This window comes from Zootoca vivipara, chromosome 7 (assembly GCF_965207765.1).
Source record: "Zootoca vivipara chromosome 7, rZooViv2.hap1.1, whole genome shotgun sequence".
NCBI classification, from domain to species: Eukaryota; Metazoa; Chordata; class Lepidosauria; order Squamata; family Lacertidae; genus Zootoca; species Zootoca vivipara.
Genome location: NC_142590.1, coordinates 91,926,751 through 91,943,656, shown reverse-complemented (window position 1 = coordinate 91,943,656; position 16,906 = coordinate 91,926,751). Strand labels below are relative to the sequence as shown.

Here is a 16,906-nt window from a genome sequence, read left to right as displayed (position 1 = left end):
CAAACAGATGCATAAAGGAAGCTCAGAGGGGAACAACAGTGCTCTCCCCACTTGTGCTCCCCAGGAACTGGTGTTACGTACCAGAGACTAGCAAGCAGCCGGGCCCTAAAACAAGCCAAACTGGGTCAGGGAAGAGGCGGACAGCCGCGGCATGCTAACCCCAGCAGAAGCGCCAGAGCCACCACCGGCCTGAAAAAAAACAGTGCTGCAAACACATCTGTTTAGTAAGTGGGTATAGTGTTTATTTGGTAGTTGGGTTTTTTATTTTTACACAATTACAAGCCTTGTACAAATCTGCATTTTACATACATATGTATAATCTTTATACAGAGTAGCAACTTCATCAGAGAACACTTATGCACAAGGGACGAAATAACCGATTTCCCCATGGAAGTTGGCTTAGAGTTGGTGGGCATCTCCCTGGCCATGATTTTGACCCAGGACGTCTGGCGTTCCAGCTTGTAACAGCAGCAGCTGTTTCTTCTTCCAGCTGTCTCTTCCCTTCAGAAAGTGCTCCCCCTTTTGACACATCTGTTGCCATATCTATTGTGGGCTGGCAACAGGGAGGCCTGCAGGAGTTGCGAATGAGCACCACCAAAGGCAGCTATGCAAAGTGGCTCAGCTGGGTGTCACTTAAACCACCAGGGTTTGCTACTGGTCTGCAACTGCGTAGACCAGCAGGCCACCCTACAAAGCCTGGCTAGTTGCAAAATGCAACGGGCTGCTCAGTAATTTTCTAGTGTTAGCAGGCAGGCTACAGCAATGGTTCAGTCCCCAAAGTCCAAGGGATGATCTGCTTTAGGGAACCTGGCAAAACTGTATAGCGTGTCACCCAATGCATTCATGGTGGCCACCTGCTTCGGTAGGAGTTCAAACAGTTACCGCAAGCAGAGTCAGCGACTTTGCAGGAGGCACAAAGGCTGAGTTACATGGCTGTCAAATTCACCAGCCTGCAGCAATGCAGAGTGGAGGGAGAGACAGCCTGGGGCTTAACTCTCGTCTCTGCACAGCTAAAAGGATGGAGATAAAAGGCCTATGAAACTTGTTAGTCCCACCCCGCACGGCTTCACATACATGATGGTCTTCCATGTGGTTTATTCTTGGTGCAGGAGTTTCTCCCGTCGTTGCAGACAATGGAGAGCAAAGAGTTTGCGCTCTCTTGTCCTGCTCTTCCCTCTTGGTAATAAGGGTCAGTTTATACTTTCAGCTAAATCAAGTGGCAAAGCTTTGCCTAACAGTTATCACTCCAGGCTTCGGGTGGTGGTGATGTCTTCCCCACAGGCAGAAAAATAGCACTTTTTTGGGGGGGGGGGAGAAACTAGGCTGAACCCTTTCCCCTGACAAGCTAGTTTTCAACACACAGAGAATATCACCTCGCATATGAGAGCTGCATACGCTGAAGTGCTGCATTCTCACTTTACTAGCGAATCCTGCCAATTGTATAAGCTAGTTTTGTGTGCTTTCAGCTTAAAAAGCTGGCGAATGCTGATCATGAAACAAAGCTCCCCCTTGCCACTGCTGCATGAAGTTTCATTTCCGCAGATTCCAGACCTACTAAAATTTGGGGTTTTTAATACATATCTATATCTGGTGGTCGATCATGTGAGAGGGAGAGGAAATGACTCTTCCATTTTATTAAACCAGAAGTCAGCCCATCACTGCCACAAGGAGCAGAGGGAAGAAGAGGGTGCCTGCCTTAAACCTTTTTCTGCATTCTGCTGCCCGAGTAACATGGAAGAGCTTCAGGCCAAGACTGCATCCGGCCTAGTTCAGGCTGCAGGTGCACCTTCCACAGGTCTCATACACACCTCAAATGGCAAGTGTCTGAACTGCTAGGAAACAGGTTTCTGCTAAGGCAAAAAGAAAACCCACAAGGGACAGGCAGGCCTCCTTCCTCTCTTAGCCTTGATTTTCATAAAGTGCTTAGTAAAATAATGCTTCACGCCATCCGGTAACAAAAAGCGGCAGGTGTCAATCATTCAAGCCCCTGCTCTTCCAGAGGCACGCTGCGATCCACACTGTGGCCGCCTGAGAAAGGTGTAGCCAATGTGGATATTTCAGGTGTTGCGCTCCCAACTTCTTCAGGGCATGATGGGAGCTGTAGTTTAACATCTGGAGAGCACTGCATTGGCTACTGGGACTAAGGTGACACTTTCACCTCCCTGCTTTTCACTGCTGCTCATGGGACATGCTGGTATCCCCATGCCCATGGCTTCCTGATACCACAAGGCCCACAACCAACGGGTGGCAGGTTGATCTGCCTCCCACCAAAGCTGAACGGCTGAACTGCTCCACCGGAGAAGAAAAGCTCCCCCCAAAAGACACCAACAGCTGAATGACTTGGTTGCAGGAAGCACAATCCAAATACAGAGGCAGCAATGTGTCTGTCCTTCCAGGGTCAGTTCTCGGCTTGGTGAGAAGACGACTCCCCAGCAGGCGAAACGGGGGAGGGGAGGCCTCTCTGTTTTTCTGCCCCCTTTTCCCCCTGCGACTGCAAATTCCAATGCACAGCAGAATCCAGCACTCTTAAAAGCAAAACAAATGCATGCATTGGTTAGCTCTAGGCCTTTCTACTATGTCGTTAACGGCTCCAAACACTGTGGCGTCCCCTCTGGGAGCTGCTCTTTTTGAATGGCCAAGTCTGCTCATCTTCCAGGGTAGAGGGAGCAACTTGGGCTTCCGTCGCTGTTGGAATGAGTTCATCGCAGCAGATAACAAAAGGCCACAGGTCCCAAGTGCTCTGCTGTCCGCTCAAATGCAACAAAGCTGGTGAACGCGGCATTGCCATCAGCCTCAGGGCTGCCAGTCTGACCAAGCAGTTGGTTTTGACTTTCCTTCGCCCTCCATAGTAATGCTTGGCCGACTGAGAAGGGAGTTTTACAGGTGAATGAATACATAATTGCCATCAGGGAAAAGGGACTCAGCTGTGTAAATTAGGTAAGGACACTTGTGAGGGTTTATTAGCAGAGGAAGGAGGTAGAGGTGCATGGGGGTTTATCTATGGAGTGCCTGGGACTTTGGATTTAATGGACAGTTTCTGGAAAACCCTTCATGCATGACAAAACGTCTATTTCTGTTAGTGGCTCAGATCTTTAAAAGCACTTTTCTCGTCCCATCAACTACGTTGGTCCTGCAGCAGGGCGGAATTTCACAACAGGAAGATCTTTCCCTTACCTCATTAACGGAAACTGCTGCTATTGATTTTGCAAGGTGGTAGCAACAGAAAAAACTCTGAAAGCCCTAATGGACCACGTTCCAAGGAGTAGCTCCTCATGCATCAGATGCAGAATTTCCTACTCTGGCCTGGCTGAGAGAAATAGCTGTGCTGTGAGTGGCTGGGTGACAGCTACTTGGTCTCCAGACTAAACATGTTCATAGGCTTGCAGTCGGGAGAGATAATGTGAGCCAATCTGCTGTAGACCTCAAAAGCAAAAACAAGCACATTCCCAGTGTTTTGACTTGTCAGAAACTGCCTCTTCAGTTCCACATCTAGGAATGCAGGCAACTAAATAGGTGAGAGGAAAAGGAGGGGAGGACACCTCTGAACGGTTGGGCCCAGACTCATCTCCCCTCACCCCATCTCAGTTAATATTGCAGAAGCAACCAGCACCGTCCCTGAAAATATTCTTCTGTTTCTTTCTTTCCCATTTTGCCAAACACCCGAAGGGAAGAATGGAACTTCTGCTCAAGCGCTACGCAGGCTACAGGCCCATGAACAGGGCAGGAAGCACAGCAAAAATTGAGGTTCTTTAGCCTTGTAGCAGCCAAGGCAGCCACTTCCCTTGTTCCGAAAGGAAGAGGTTCCCCAGAGGCTCTGGATGCTCAGGAAGGACAACGAAGAAGAGGAGGTGAGAACAGGATGACTGCGGGTCCAGGCCTGGGTGGCTTGAATTAGTAAGGCAGGTTGCAGGAGGGGGGGCAGGAAAGAGAGCAGGTGCTTCAAAAACCCAATTTGCCTTCTGCAGACATGGCTGCCTATGCCTGGCGTGCCAAGCAGGACATGGTAAGCGGGGAACTTCCTCCTCGACTCTCAGGGGAATATCTGGAGTTCGAATTTGGGTGCCCACTCGAGCGCGCTCTTCACCACAGCCAAAGCTGCCGCGCCCAGTGCCACCGTCAGCCCCATGACTGCCAGCTTGACAAAGCGGTTGGTCCTTGGTTTTGTTGCCAAGAGCAACTTTGCCCGCTCCTCCACACGGAGCCGCTCTCTGAAGCGCTGCCGGAGAACTGTGTCTGGCCGCTGCTGGGCTGAAGCCAGCTCAAAGTCTTTGAAGGTGGAAGCAGCCGTCCTGTAGGGGGAGAAGGAAACAGACGCAGGGCACGTCATTCCAAGCAGCCAGGCAGGAAACGGTTCTCCTGCTGTGGAGAAAACAACCTTGGCGAGGAGGTGCTGCTTAGGGCATCACAATATATGTGGGAAGCACCCCCCCCCCAAGTTAGTTTTGTTTTCCGGATCTTGGAGACTAGCAACTTTACCATGAGTTTAAATTCTCAAGATCAGTTCTCTTAAAAGGATATGGGCAGGAAGCTCACTTCCTAGGGATCAGTCCACCTCAGGCAAGGGAATGGAAGAGCAGATCAGAGTTGCCTGAACTCCTGAACTGACCTTGCTTGCTGAACTCACATGCTGAATACCTAGAAACAAGCAGCCAGCCCCATTCTGTCTACCCAGGCAACATCTGAGACCCACAGCCAGCAGGCGATCAAACCAGCCTGCAGCTGTTATCAGAGTCAGGAGACCGCACTTGTAGAAACCTTGAGTGAGCTTATCTTACACAACAGGCAAAGGGGACAACAGATATTTGAGATGCTCAGAAGAGGATAGTGGAGCTCTCATGTGCTCTTTATCTTTGAGGGCCGCTGTTTGGGTTTCTTGCTCCTTCTTTTCTGCTGCAGGAGACGGCATAAGAAGCTACTGAGTGAAAACAACTGCTGAAAGGGCAAGCTACTTTTCTCAAACTGAAGTTTTAAAGGCAGAGAGTGGGTTGCCTTTTTGGCACATGGAGGAGAAATCTCTGCTTCTTTCTGAATTCCTCAGTACTGCTGGTAGTGTGGCCAGCATGTGCAGAAACTGCCTTTTTGACTGCTGGACCCACTATTGGTCTCGCCCAATCCACCAGAGCCTGTCTTCACATGCAGGGGAAGTCCCTAACTCACTGAGGGTTTGAGACCCCTCCACTACCCTCACCTGGCTTAGCTGGCCAGTTGAAGCCGTTCCTGGGGTGTGGCCACTGTCGCATGCTGACAGCTTCTAGGAGCCTCATGTGAGAGCGGAGCGCAGGGTGGGGACCCAAGGTGGACAAACGACCCCAGGAGGAGCATGCTGTGCTACATCTCCACTAACGCCCCAACTAAAGGCTGTCATTACTCACCTTTCGGCTTGCTGCTGAGCAGCCTCCCGGGCGAGTTCCGACGGTGGAAACTGAACGAAGAGGTCTCCAGCTCGACTGATCAGGGTTTCGTACGGAAGGTCTTGTGGGATCTGCGATAAAAGATGGTGGACGGAGGCCATGTCACACTCGCAGGCGAGAACCTCCGGTGCGCGATGGAGCACGATCTGCAGAGAAGCAAGCGGCAACTCAGCTTAGGTGGCGGACGGCACCGACGCTTCCCTGTCACAGGGCTACCATCGCAAGGGTTCAAAAGGTCCCTGCCAAAGCATGCTGCAAGGAGGGTTCCACTCTAAACCCTCTGGGTATGCCCCAGTATGTAGTTTGGTTTCTTTGGAAATGGCAAGTGGCATGCAGTCCTTCTGTCTCCCTTACAATTTTGCTGCATTGCAGGGGGTTGGACTAGATGCCCCAGGGGGTCTCTTCCAACTCTAAAAATGATATGATTCCATGAACTGTGGCAAGTCAAAATTACCTCCAGGCAACCAGATGCAGCCCTCCTCCTCCTCCTGCTGCTGCTGCTGCTGCTGCATGTGAGAGCGGCCAGGAGAAAGAGAAAGAGAGCACAAGCATGCATGGCTCCACAGCAGCAGCTCGCCCTTGACTTTATGGATAGGTCCCGAGTAATGACCCATCATCCTCTGAAAAACAGCAGCCTTCCTCTCCAACATGCAGAATATTTCCCATCCCTATGGTATGGACTGCTGGCAACATTTTCTGTGAAACTCCCTTGCACTTCTCTGCCCAAGCACAGCAAAACTGATGATGGTGGTGATGATGATGATAATAGCGAGGAGGAAAAGCAGATACTCTCTCCTACTGACTCAAGTTTGTTTTCTTGATGGAAGAGTTGCATCTGGAACTCTGTGCTAAATGCAAAGCATCTACTAAGCAGCAAAGCTGTCTCTTGCAGCTCTATACTCCTTAAATCATTTAAAGAGAGGGGGGCGGAAGCAGAAAGCACAGCCTGGTTTGGTTCATGTACCACTGCTGAAGTGAGCGACACCTACCACTGCTGCAAAGTAGATTGGCATTAGCGGGTGACATGCCAGGAAGAAGTCATACAACCGCACGACATGTCTGAAGTCAGACAGCACGTGCCCAAACCAGGTGATCAGCCAGCTGAGGGCAAAAATGGTCCCCACTTCAGCTCTGTGCAAAAAAAGGAAGAGGAACAAAGAAACAAAAGGGTCAAGGTAAAGCATCCCATTTGCTCAATCCCTCCCCCCCCCCCCAAGTTGCAAATTGTAGCTGGGGTGGCTGTTCTCCTCATGATATGGCATGGGATTCAGAGCAATTCCGGAAGGGACAAGCTATCAAAAGAAGCTTTGTGACATCTTCTTCCTTGGAGGTTGCCAAGATTGAACAGGTGTCTGCCTGTCAGAAATGTTTTTGGATGTCCCACTTCAAGGTCGCTTCCAATTCTACTTCTCAGAGCATACAAAAGAATATGGACACTGAAGGCCTAGAAGCCACTAACTGCATCACCAAATTCTCCAAGCTTTGCTTCTCAAGAGGGGCCCTGAAAAAGTCGCTGCTCAGTCATGCTAGGCAGCATTAAGGGAGTACTTCCTAGGGCTAACCTTCAATTGCATGCATTTTTAATTTTTTTAAAAAAGGAGAGTGCAGCAATTCCACCTACCTCTGCATGAAGTCGTGCAATTCTGGGTTCACCTGATCTATAATGGGCATCAGGTAGTTTAAGATGTGCTTGGTGTTGTCCATTGTCGGGTCCATAAAATCCCTGCCAGGCAAAGCAGGGCTGATCAGCAAAGGCATGAGGCAGTGTGAAGCAAGCGCTCTCTTGTTTATCACAGACAGCAAACAGTGCAAAGCAGACAAAGAAGCCAAGAGATACCCAAATGCCCAGGGAAGTGGGAATAGCTCTGGTTCAGGGAGACGGGATACTTTTCGGTTCCAACAACCAGAGGCTCACTCACAGTAAGCGGCCGGCAAGTGTACAAACTTGAACATAAGAGTGGCTGTTGCAGCCGAGAAGCACATGGAGGTCCAATTTTTTATTTTAGAAAAGGAAAGTCACCAGGACTCCAGCAGAAAAACATGCTGAAACCCCGAAGGCGTGGGTCCAAAGTCATGGCTGGCTTTTGAAAAAAAAAAAACATACTTTATGTTCCTGAGGAAACAATGTTCACAAAGGGCTTGGTGCACTGTGAATACCACAATTGTTTCGACACAGACTGAAAGCAGACGGTGGGTCCTGAAACTGGCCATTGCCACTAGCCACTAACGTTTCTGTAAAAGCTAGCTTCAGGAAAGTCTGGCAAGGGCTGGTCCCAAGAAGAATCTGGGGGAAACAACCCTCTCTCCCAGCAGGCTCCCAGTAGATTTAACACACCCCTTCAACCTTTGCCTCATCTTCTAGTTAGTATTTAGAAAGGGTGTGAAAGTGATTTCTCTGCAGGAGGCTGGCCTGGCTTTGTTTGGGACTCGAATACTTAACTCTCACAGCTGCCCAGTCCCTCCCATTGCAAACAAGATAACAATGAATGGAAATAGGGAAAGAGCAGCAGCAATGCATCCGGCATTCATTGGCTTCCCTTAACTGCACCTGCCATCCCACATTACAGTGAAATACAGGTTTTCTTTGTCCTCTTTTAATACTGTTATATTGTGCGTATGGCAACTCTGTTTGTACTGCAGTTACAACAGGGGTAGGCAACCTAAGGCCCAGGGGCCAGATGCGGCCCAATCGCCTTCTAAATCCGGCCCGCAGACGGTCAGGGATTCAGCATGTTTTTACATGAGTAGAATGTGTCCTTTTATTTAAAATGCATCTCTGGGTTATTTGTGGGGCATAGGAATTTGTTCATATTTTTTTCAAAGTATAGTCCGGCCCCCCACAAGGTCTGAGGGAGAGTGGACCGGCCCCCTGCTGAAAAACTTTGCTGACTCCGGAGTTACAATAAGATCAGATTAGATTATGTCCTCTTACTTCTACCCAGAAGATTTTAATCCATCCAGTCTGCTCTCCAGTCCCTCCCCCCCCCCCCGCGCTTTTTCACCAAGAACTGAGTTGGGCAGAACTACCACTGCCTATCAAAGTGCAGCAGAACGTTTTCTAATCTGCATCAAAAAGCAACAGCAAAAGGAATGCAATGCTGATTTCTGGGCAGAATAGTTCCTGGCACTTTAAGTAGCACAGTCCTAGAACAACTAGGAAGGGTGCAATAGCAAAGGACCTGGGTTTCAACCATCTCTATTACAGAAGCCCAGTGGAAGTGCAGGAAGGAGGTGTTGAATCTTTGAGTGGGATTCACCCAACAAACCCATCAGTGGAAGCCTTCTGCAAGGGCTTTCGCTTGCACAGTGGGGCTTCCCTCTCCTTGCCCACCCTAACTTTGGCCCTGGAGTAGGTGGCAGAAACCCCAGAACAGCTCGCGGGGGGAAGGGGGAGTCATTCCGCCTGGCAACCTAATACGCTTGCACAGATGGAACGTTTGTAATAGCACAATGTTGAAACCCACCCTTTAATTTTTTTAATAAGCCTGGGTGACATGCAGAGAATATGGTCGGGGGGGGGGTTAGACTTCCCCCTCCAGAAGGGCCTGCATGTCCCTCCTCCAACTGAGCACGCCAACAGTCAGGAGGTACCGTAAGGGACGTTTAACCTTCATTGGGAGGCTGCAAACCCAAACAACAGGAAGTGGAAAGGAACACAAGCACTAGGTAGCTCCACTCAAGAACCAACCCCAGCTCCCTTAGCGGGAGGCTGATACACAGTACAAAGGCTTTAAAACCCACTGTGGAAAGACACTTAATGGGAAGGGCCAGAGCTTAGCATTGGAGAACATGTTTTGCATGCAAAAAGGTCCCAGGTTCAATCCCTGGTGTTTGCAGGTAAGGCTGGGCATGTTCCCTGCCTAAAACTATAGAGAGCTGCCACCAGTCAGTGTAGGCAACACCAAGCTAGGAAGACCAATGGTCTGACTCAATATAAGGGAGCTTCCTATGTAAATCCTATTGGATTTGCTCAGAGAGAGAAAGTTGGCGATTTGGGGGTTCCAAGGTAAGGAGCAGCTTCAGCATCCTCGTTTTCACTGTGTGGACTTTTCTTTCTGGCTCACTCCTTGTTAAAGGCAGAGGCACCATTCTGCAGCAGGGACCTAACAACCAGCGCTAACCTATTCCTGGAAGCCAGGTGGGCTGCCATGTGAATTCGCCACTGCGCAGCAACCCTGGAGCCTGCTCCATGACTCCTTTCAGGCCCCGCAGTCAGGGGTGCTCTCTAACGCAGACAAGAGTACCTGAGGTGATGGGTTGAAAGCTTTTCCACGAGGGCTGTTGCCAGTCTCTCTCCAACCACAAGCAGAAACGTGACCACGATGTCGTGGTAGCCTTGGTAGTAGTGAAGCTGTGTGTTGCGCTGCAAGACCTGCAGGATGCTGTCAATCAGCTCTTCCTGCAGCCCCTCCCTCTGCTCATCTGGCATCCCTGCAGGGAGAGCAGCAAGAAGGGTTCGGAGAGGCAACGGACAAGCTGGCAGCTGAGAACATCCACCTGACATCATCCTGCATCCCAGTGACATGAGTTGCCTGACTCCCTTGTCTCCTGCCAGCTGAAGGCAACACACATAGATCCGAAGGCAGAATCATTAAGGGATTCCTGGATTTAACGACGGGGGTCAATGATCTCCTCAGGCCCATGTCCTTCTTGTGCATACAGTGTGCAGTCCTGCATGGTAATAGTAGTCTTACAGCATATCTATCTGAAGGTGGACACCCCTTGGTTCAAGCAATAAATCTAATAATTGCCCAGGCAATTTATCTCTCATTTTAATCATAAGTCTCGCAGCTTCATTAGATATCAAAATATCACTGGTGCTCAGAGGGAGACTCAGTATTTGGTTCCTTCAGCTGCATCATCAGGAACTTAGGCAGCAGCAGGAATTGGGAGGGGGGAAAATCCTGCTGTGATCTTGAAGAGCTGCTGCCAAAGACAGTAGTCAGGACCTAGGCTACATGGCCTATGGCATTACTTGGCACAAGGCAAGGTCCTATTTTCATGTATTTAGCTGGCTTGAGGCAGTTTAAAATGCAACACCCTTCAATTGGCTAACTGTTCCAGTGCAAGGAAGGGGAGTAGTTTACATTTGAGCAGTTAGGCTCCAAACTTTTCAGCTACAAATATATTGGGTTGATATTCTGCAAACATGAGCACCCTCTGGTAGTACACAGGACCCTTTCCTGCACAATGAAATACAGCAGGATTGCCAGCGGCAAACAGAAGTGGAAGCTGCATCTTCCTCTGCACGTAGAAGTTCTCCCTGAACTGGATCTGCTGGCAAAGGGACTCATCTTAGCACATTAAGAGTCACCAGCTGTTTCACTTCAGGTTGAAGAAAACCATGGTCTGAGGCAAGCAACAGCTAAATGAAGCATACAGCAGCATCACCCATTGGTGGGGAGTGAAAACACAAATGCAGGCAAAGAAACAGAGGACCTCCCTCAAGACTCACTTATTCTGGGCCACTGGGGTGTTGCTAGGGCAACATTATCGCAAGCAGCATGTCTAAGCTATCAACTTAAACTACTGTAGTTCAGGCATCATGGTTTTCTACTAGGGGTAGATGGTTCCGTCTATTCCCGGCTCATGCCAACTTTCCATGTATTTATTCATAAGTCTGCTCTGTCCCATTTCCACATTTATCTGTGAATTTCTTAAAGCAAAATATGTGTGGAAAGTCATAACTAAATTAATATTTCAATGTATGTTTTGCTGCAAGATACTATGTCAATGCATACATCTCATAAATACTTTTTTTGAGCCAAGAAAATCAGAGAAGTATGAAATCCCAAAGGATGATTGTGTTCCAATCTGGTGTGGGAGGTGTATATTAGGTCATATCACCAAAAATGCAGGCCAAATGAAATTCTCTGTCATCTCTACTTTCAACCCAAGGGATTTCTGCAGAGACCCCATAGCTGGAAGCAGAGAGAGTGCTTCTTGTACCTGGAGGAAAGCGTCGGAGGGATCGCCTCACATCCAGCAACACTTGCTGGTAATCTTTGTTGTCCTCCCGGAGTTCCTCACCTAGGAGGGATAGAAGAGTGTCACAAATCCACAGCAGTCACAAAAGGAGGACCAGCCCCAAGGAACTAAGGAGGGAGTATGTTTTATACAGCCGTAAAAACGGAAACTGAATACTGTACCTATTAACAAGTACTCATCAATGCCCCAAACATGGTTTGATCTATGCAATGGGACACTAACAACACAGGTTCTGAGCACCAGGGAAACACCAGTGTCTCTTAAGGGCAGCACATATTGCAATGCCATCTGAACAGGCTTCTTCTCTTCACCTGCTAATTGCGCCAGACAGCACCAGCTGCACTTCCAAATGGATTTGCTGCCATTTGTGGGGGCTGCAGCTAAAAGGAGTTTTACTGGACTCCTGGATTTATTTATTTTTATTCTAAACCATTCCTGGATCTGCTTTTTAATAGCATAAAATATGCAAGAGGGTGAAGCCACGGAACAACTCTGTGTGAATACTAAAAGCTATGTTAATGGAAGAGAGCTCTCCAATTACATAAAAATAAATAAAACCAAAGTGCAATCTGTGCTTTGTTTGAGTAATTAACCCCACACTCAAGCTCAAAGGTTCCCAGAGTCTTTCCCCAGATTGCAAGAGTTATGTGGCTTCACCTGGCGGAGGTGGCAGGTCCTCTGTGTTCACATTAAGCAGCTTTGGCCACACCCTGCAGCGGATCTCATCCATCAGAAGCCCCCCTTCGCTGATAGCCATGCGCCTGAGTGCAGCAATATCCACAGGCTCACTGCTCAGGGCCTGGTAGATCTCTGCTTCTTTCCTTTTTTTCTTGGAATCACAGTCTGCAAGAGAAACAAAAATTCAAACTAGCCTTAACAGCAGTTTCGCCTGCTAATGATTGTGGCCTCAAAATGCGACAGTATTTACAATTTGGGGAAAGTGGGGCGCTAGATCACACTTGCCAAGCCACCAAATCAGCAGGGTGTTTTCTGCAGTGTAGTTAATGAACTGGTTTAAGAAGAAACCAAATAGCTGACTGAAAGGCAATGGTGACACAACAAACATCAGATGGGCCAATACAAATGTTGCAGGCTAGTAACTTTGTGACCTCTTTGCAGGAGTGACTTGGCACTCTGCTGTTTCATTATGGCATCCTTAACTTAATGCTCTGAAAGACAGAACTGCTAAAGTGCCACACAGGACACTTTTTTCCTTTCTGTTTAGTACTGTACACAGTTTGGTATTGCACACTCAAAAGATCTGGCCGTCAGTCACTGTGACACTCTCCATCTCAACAGAATCACATCAGAAAGTGTTGCATCACAGAAAGCTTTATTCACACCAACACAGACACGTAACCTCATTCCAATGAATCACAAACTAAGCAACACTTGCATCAGTAGCACTTGGTACTTGACTGTTGCTAAAAACTAGCCAATTTATTTTTAATACAAAGGGTAATAATAATAATAATAATAATAATAATAATAATATTTATACCCCACCCATCTGGCTGGGCTGCCAGCAGTAATAAGGCAAGCAGAAAGCAAGCACATGATCCAGTATAACCTTTTAAGGATATCTGACTGTTATGCAAAGCAGCAAGCTAAATGCATTGGGCACAATACAACAAGCTCCCAAAGATCGAAACCTTTTGCAGTTTCATTGTGAACACTGCTACACATCTGGATCTAAGCCACCAGAAAAAGCTGGTGATCATCAGCTGCTTTGTTTTATGTTCATATACTTCTCCAGTGCAAGAAGGAAAGTGCTTGGCAGTGGGGGGTGGGGATCAACAACATCCCCAGGGAGCCAAATATGTGGAAGCATGACCAGTTTGCATTTAAAAGCCTCTTTCATAAGACACTCTTTGTGCAATTTGCATCCTTAACACCCACTCTTAGAATTCAGATGGGAGCTGATTTGAAGGGCTCTAACTTGGCAAGGCAACTTGTCACTCTGGATAGTTTTGCAAGACAACAAATGACCCAAAAGGAGGACACCAAAAACCCTCACCCCCCCCCCAAAAAAAATTACACAACCCCCTGCAGTTTGCAACAGTGCCTTAAAAACTTTGGTATGCAATGTGTAACTCTCTTGCGTTTCCAGCTACATGCAGAAGGTTGTTTTGGCAGGAAATTTCATGAGTGCTCAGTTTCTACAGAACACAATGCTGGAACTTGGAAAGCTACATGCCACTTGACAGAAATCATCCCAAAATAAGCAAGACGAGAAAACAGGAGGAAGATCTCTACTTGACTCACAGTCTAAATCAGACATCCCCAAACTTTGGCCCTCCAGATGTTTTGGACTACAATTCCCATCATCCCTGACCACTGGTCTTCTTAGCCAGGGATCCTGGGAGTTGTAGGCCAAAACACCTGGAGGGCCGCAGTTTGGGGATGCCTGGTCTAAATAAAAGTTGACCCTGGTTTCTTTCTCTTTCACTCTCTCCTCCTTATTGCTAATTTGTACAGGTGTCATTACAGTGGAATGGAAGGTCCTCAGTGCTCTGGTTCCCAAGGACGGCAGTAGCCGAGACAACTCTGTTTTGTACACACACGACTTCAGTGAGTAAGTATGAGTGGAATAAAGTGCTATTTCTCCCCCCAAAGAAGCCCCTCAGTGGCACAGGCAACAGTGAAATGGATTGCATACATGCAGGAGGGTGGCTAAAAACTTATCTGTCTAAAGGGAATGATTCAGTTAGGTGTGGGATATTTTTCCTTATGAGGGCCACATTGCTTCTAGGGCAGCACATCATTGGTAGGTGGAGCCAGAGGCAAATGTAGTTGCAGCAAAAAATCCAAAATTTGCTTTTGTACAGTAATTTTTTTCTATGACTAACCCTCTCAATCAAAGTTTAACAGCACATTCTAGCCAGACAAAAAGGAGGCTGCAAAGCAGGGCGAGTGAAGGGTGTGTATCCTGGGGAAAGTCCCATGGCATTATATATTGTATATCTTCTTCTTCTTTTGCTGCAAGTTGCCAGGAGACCTTCCGGGAACAAGTACTGGTATCTAATAAGTCCAATGAAATGAAATGAAATGAAATGAAATGAATGAAAGGTAGAAACAGTTGCACTTGGTTCCTGAGCTCGAGGTTCCCCACTTCTAGGTTACCTCTTAGACCAAGAGCTTTCCAGCCCTCACCCAGGCAGCTGCGGTTTTAAATTTCTTTTCCTGCTCATTTTAATCATTTGTAAATGTTTTATTTGCTTTTGTTCCAACATTTCTTTTAAACTGCTTACAGGTTTTACAATAAACCGGTACCTAAATTTTGTTAAGTATGCACACATCAGAAGATGGGTCATAACCCTCCTGAGGGAAGCCCGCCCACCTACTTCACTTTTGCACTGGAAGGGAAATGGTTTGAACACACACCTGTCTCAGCACTGCGGGGGGAGGAGCAGCTTCCTCCCACCCTCATTCAACAGTGCTTTGGAATAATCTGCCTCTCCCACCCCCTCCCCCCAAAAAATAAAGTACACAGGGAACCAGATGGTGGGAGTCGCAGTTGCTTCACCTGTTCGACTTCTGCCTGACACTTCTGAGAAGAGAGGGGAGAAAACGTCACCCGTCGCCCCGCCCATCCCCGGAACGGTCCCCTCCGATTGGCTCCTGCCTCCTGAGCGAGGGGAACGGGGCGTGGCCTCCACTCCGCCCCTTCTCCCTCAGGGCCGCGTCGCCCCTCAGCGGAGCGAAGGCCTCCCTTTCCCCCCTCATGCGCCCGGCTGTTAAGTCGGTCAAGGGCCTCGCACACCCGCCTACCGAGCGGCCCGCGTACCTCGCCTCCCGTTGTCGTGCGGCGGCGGTGGTGGCGGCGGCCTCCGGAGGGCCATGGTCTCTGGGCGCCGCCGAGGAGCATCCCGGCCGGGCCTCTCCGGCTTCGTGTCTCTTTTCCCCTTCTTCCCTTACTCCTCCCTCCCTAGGCTCCGCCCACTTCTCGCTTCTTGCCCGCCTTGGCTGGCGCCTGCCAAAAACGTCACCGCTGCCGCCAACCGCCGCGCCTCGAGCGCACGCCGGAGAGGAGTAAACAGCGCCCACCGCGCATGCGTCGCGCCCGCCTTCCTCTTCCTCTCCCCTCACTGCTCTATAGCGCAGCGGCTTTACTATAGATGTCCCAGGGAAAGGCTAGAGCGGCACACAAAGGGAATTTCTGGGTTCGGGAATTTCTGGGTTGAACATAGAGATAGAAAGTGTAGGAAAGGCATGCACGGTCTTTTCTGTGTAAGATGCCAACCAAAGAGCCTTTTAGCACTGCCCATTTTTTAATGTGCTGGCACCTTGCTGGCACACATTTAAAGAACCACAATGCCCACCTAATGTGCCATAGCTGGATAGCATGTGATCTTGTGTTTATTTTTTACTTGACACTTTGTGCAGATCCGAAAAATCTGAATTAAATGGGGGGTGGGGAGAAGTGCTGGCTACCACTAGGATGAGGACGACGTCACGAGGATGATTTTTTAAATAAAGGAATGGGATACATGAAATCTACTTTCAATTGCCTAATAAACCTTGCCTTTAAGGGCTCAACACCTGATTACCTTACAAGGAAAATAAACAGATACAAAAACAAACTGACCGTTGATCATGCAAGACTGCTGCTAAACCCAGCCAAAAACGTGAGAAACATTTGCTCGTAGTGCTCAGGAAGTGGATGAATAGAAAGGAACGGGAGAGACTGCATCAGATAAATAGCCGTGTTGGTCTGAGTCGAAGCAAAATAAAAAATTCCTTCAGTAGCACCTTAAAGACCAACTAAGTTTTTATTTTGGTATGAGCTTTCGTGTGCATGCACACTACTTCAGATATCAAAGCATGCCTGTATTGCAGTCGGTAAGTGTGTGTCCAGAGGATGCCTGCTGCTCCGCTTTTGAGCTTTGTTCTGATTGTATTTAACTGTAAAATAAATATAACAGTACTCTTAATAATAATAATAATAATTTATTATTTATACCCCGCCCATCTGGCTGGGTTTCCCCAGCCACTCTGGGCGGCTTCCAACCGAATATTAAAAACAGTACAGCATCAAACATTAAAAACTTCCCTAAAGTCTTAAAAAACGCACGGCACCTGTTTCTTACAGGGTGGGTGAGCGGCTTTACAAAGCTGCCTATTTGTCCATGATCTAGCCCAGTATTGTCAACTCTGACTGGCAGCAGCTCAGCAGTCGCGCAGGTTGAGTTCTGAGCGCTTCCAGGCTGCTGGTGTTTTGGAGGTCGGATTCAATCGCCTCCAGGCAAACCCAGGTTGCGCAACCCATGTCGATCTGCACTACGAACCCAAAGTTTTGCAAGAAGGAAAGCGACCGGTAAAATCCCTGTAAAGCGCGGGACGAAGCCGTCGACTCGCCTCCCGGCAATGAGCGCCCGTTATCGAAACAGTGAACGTCGTCTTTTCCGCAGCCGTGCCAGCAGGGGGCGCTCTGCGAGCTTTAATATTCCCCCCATCTCTCTCGCTCGTTTCCACCCGGAGCGGTTTGAGCGTTGCCACGAGCGAGG

The 16,906-nt window shown here is 48.5% G+C and overlaps 1 protein-coding gene across 8 annotated transcripts; it reads right to left on the bottom strand.

Moving 5' to 3' along the window:
- Positions 1 to 220: 220 nt before the first annotated feature.
- Positions 221 to 16,759, bottom strand: TBC1D20 (TBC1 domain family member 20). Of its 8 annotated transcripts, none has more exons than XM_088674790.1 (9): positions 15,187 to 15,324; positions 14,249 to 14,420; positions 12,057 to 12,242; positions 11,361 to 11,441; positions 9,656 to 9,842; positions 7,033 to 7,134; positions 6,401 to 6,542; positions 5,373 to 5,557; positions 221 to 4,289 (listed from the first exon to the last, which is right to left on the bottom strand). In XM_088674790.1, exons 3-9 carry the CDS (start codon positions 12,154 to 12,156, stop codon positions 4,031 to 4,033), a joined length of 1,056 nt encoding a protein of 351 aa, XP_088530916.1. In that variant the 5' UTR covers positions 12,157 to 12,242; positions 14,249 to 14,420; positions 15,187 to 15,324; the 3' UTR covers positions 221 to 4,030. The 8 variants fall into 8 exon arrangements, with proteins under 8 accessions (XP_088530916.1, XP_088530917.1, XP_034977992.1 ...); XM_088674791.1 differs by having other exon boundaries at positions 5,373 to 5,482; positions 15,187 to 15,315; XM_088674792.1 differs by lacking the exons at positions 14,249 to 14,420; positions 15,187 to 15,324 and adding exons at positions 15,339 to 15,365; positions 16,611 to 16,759 and having other exon boundaries at positions 276 to 4,289.
- Between the last annotated feature and the right edge of the window lie 147 nt (positions 16,760 to 16,906).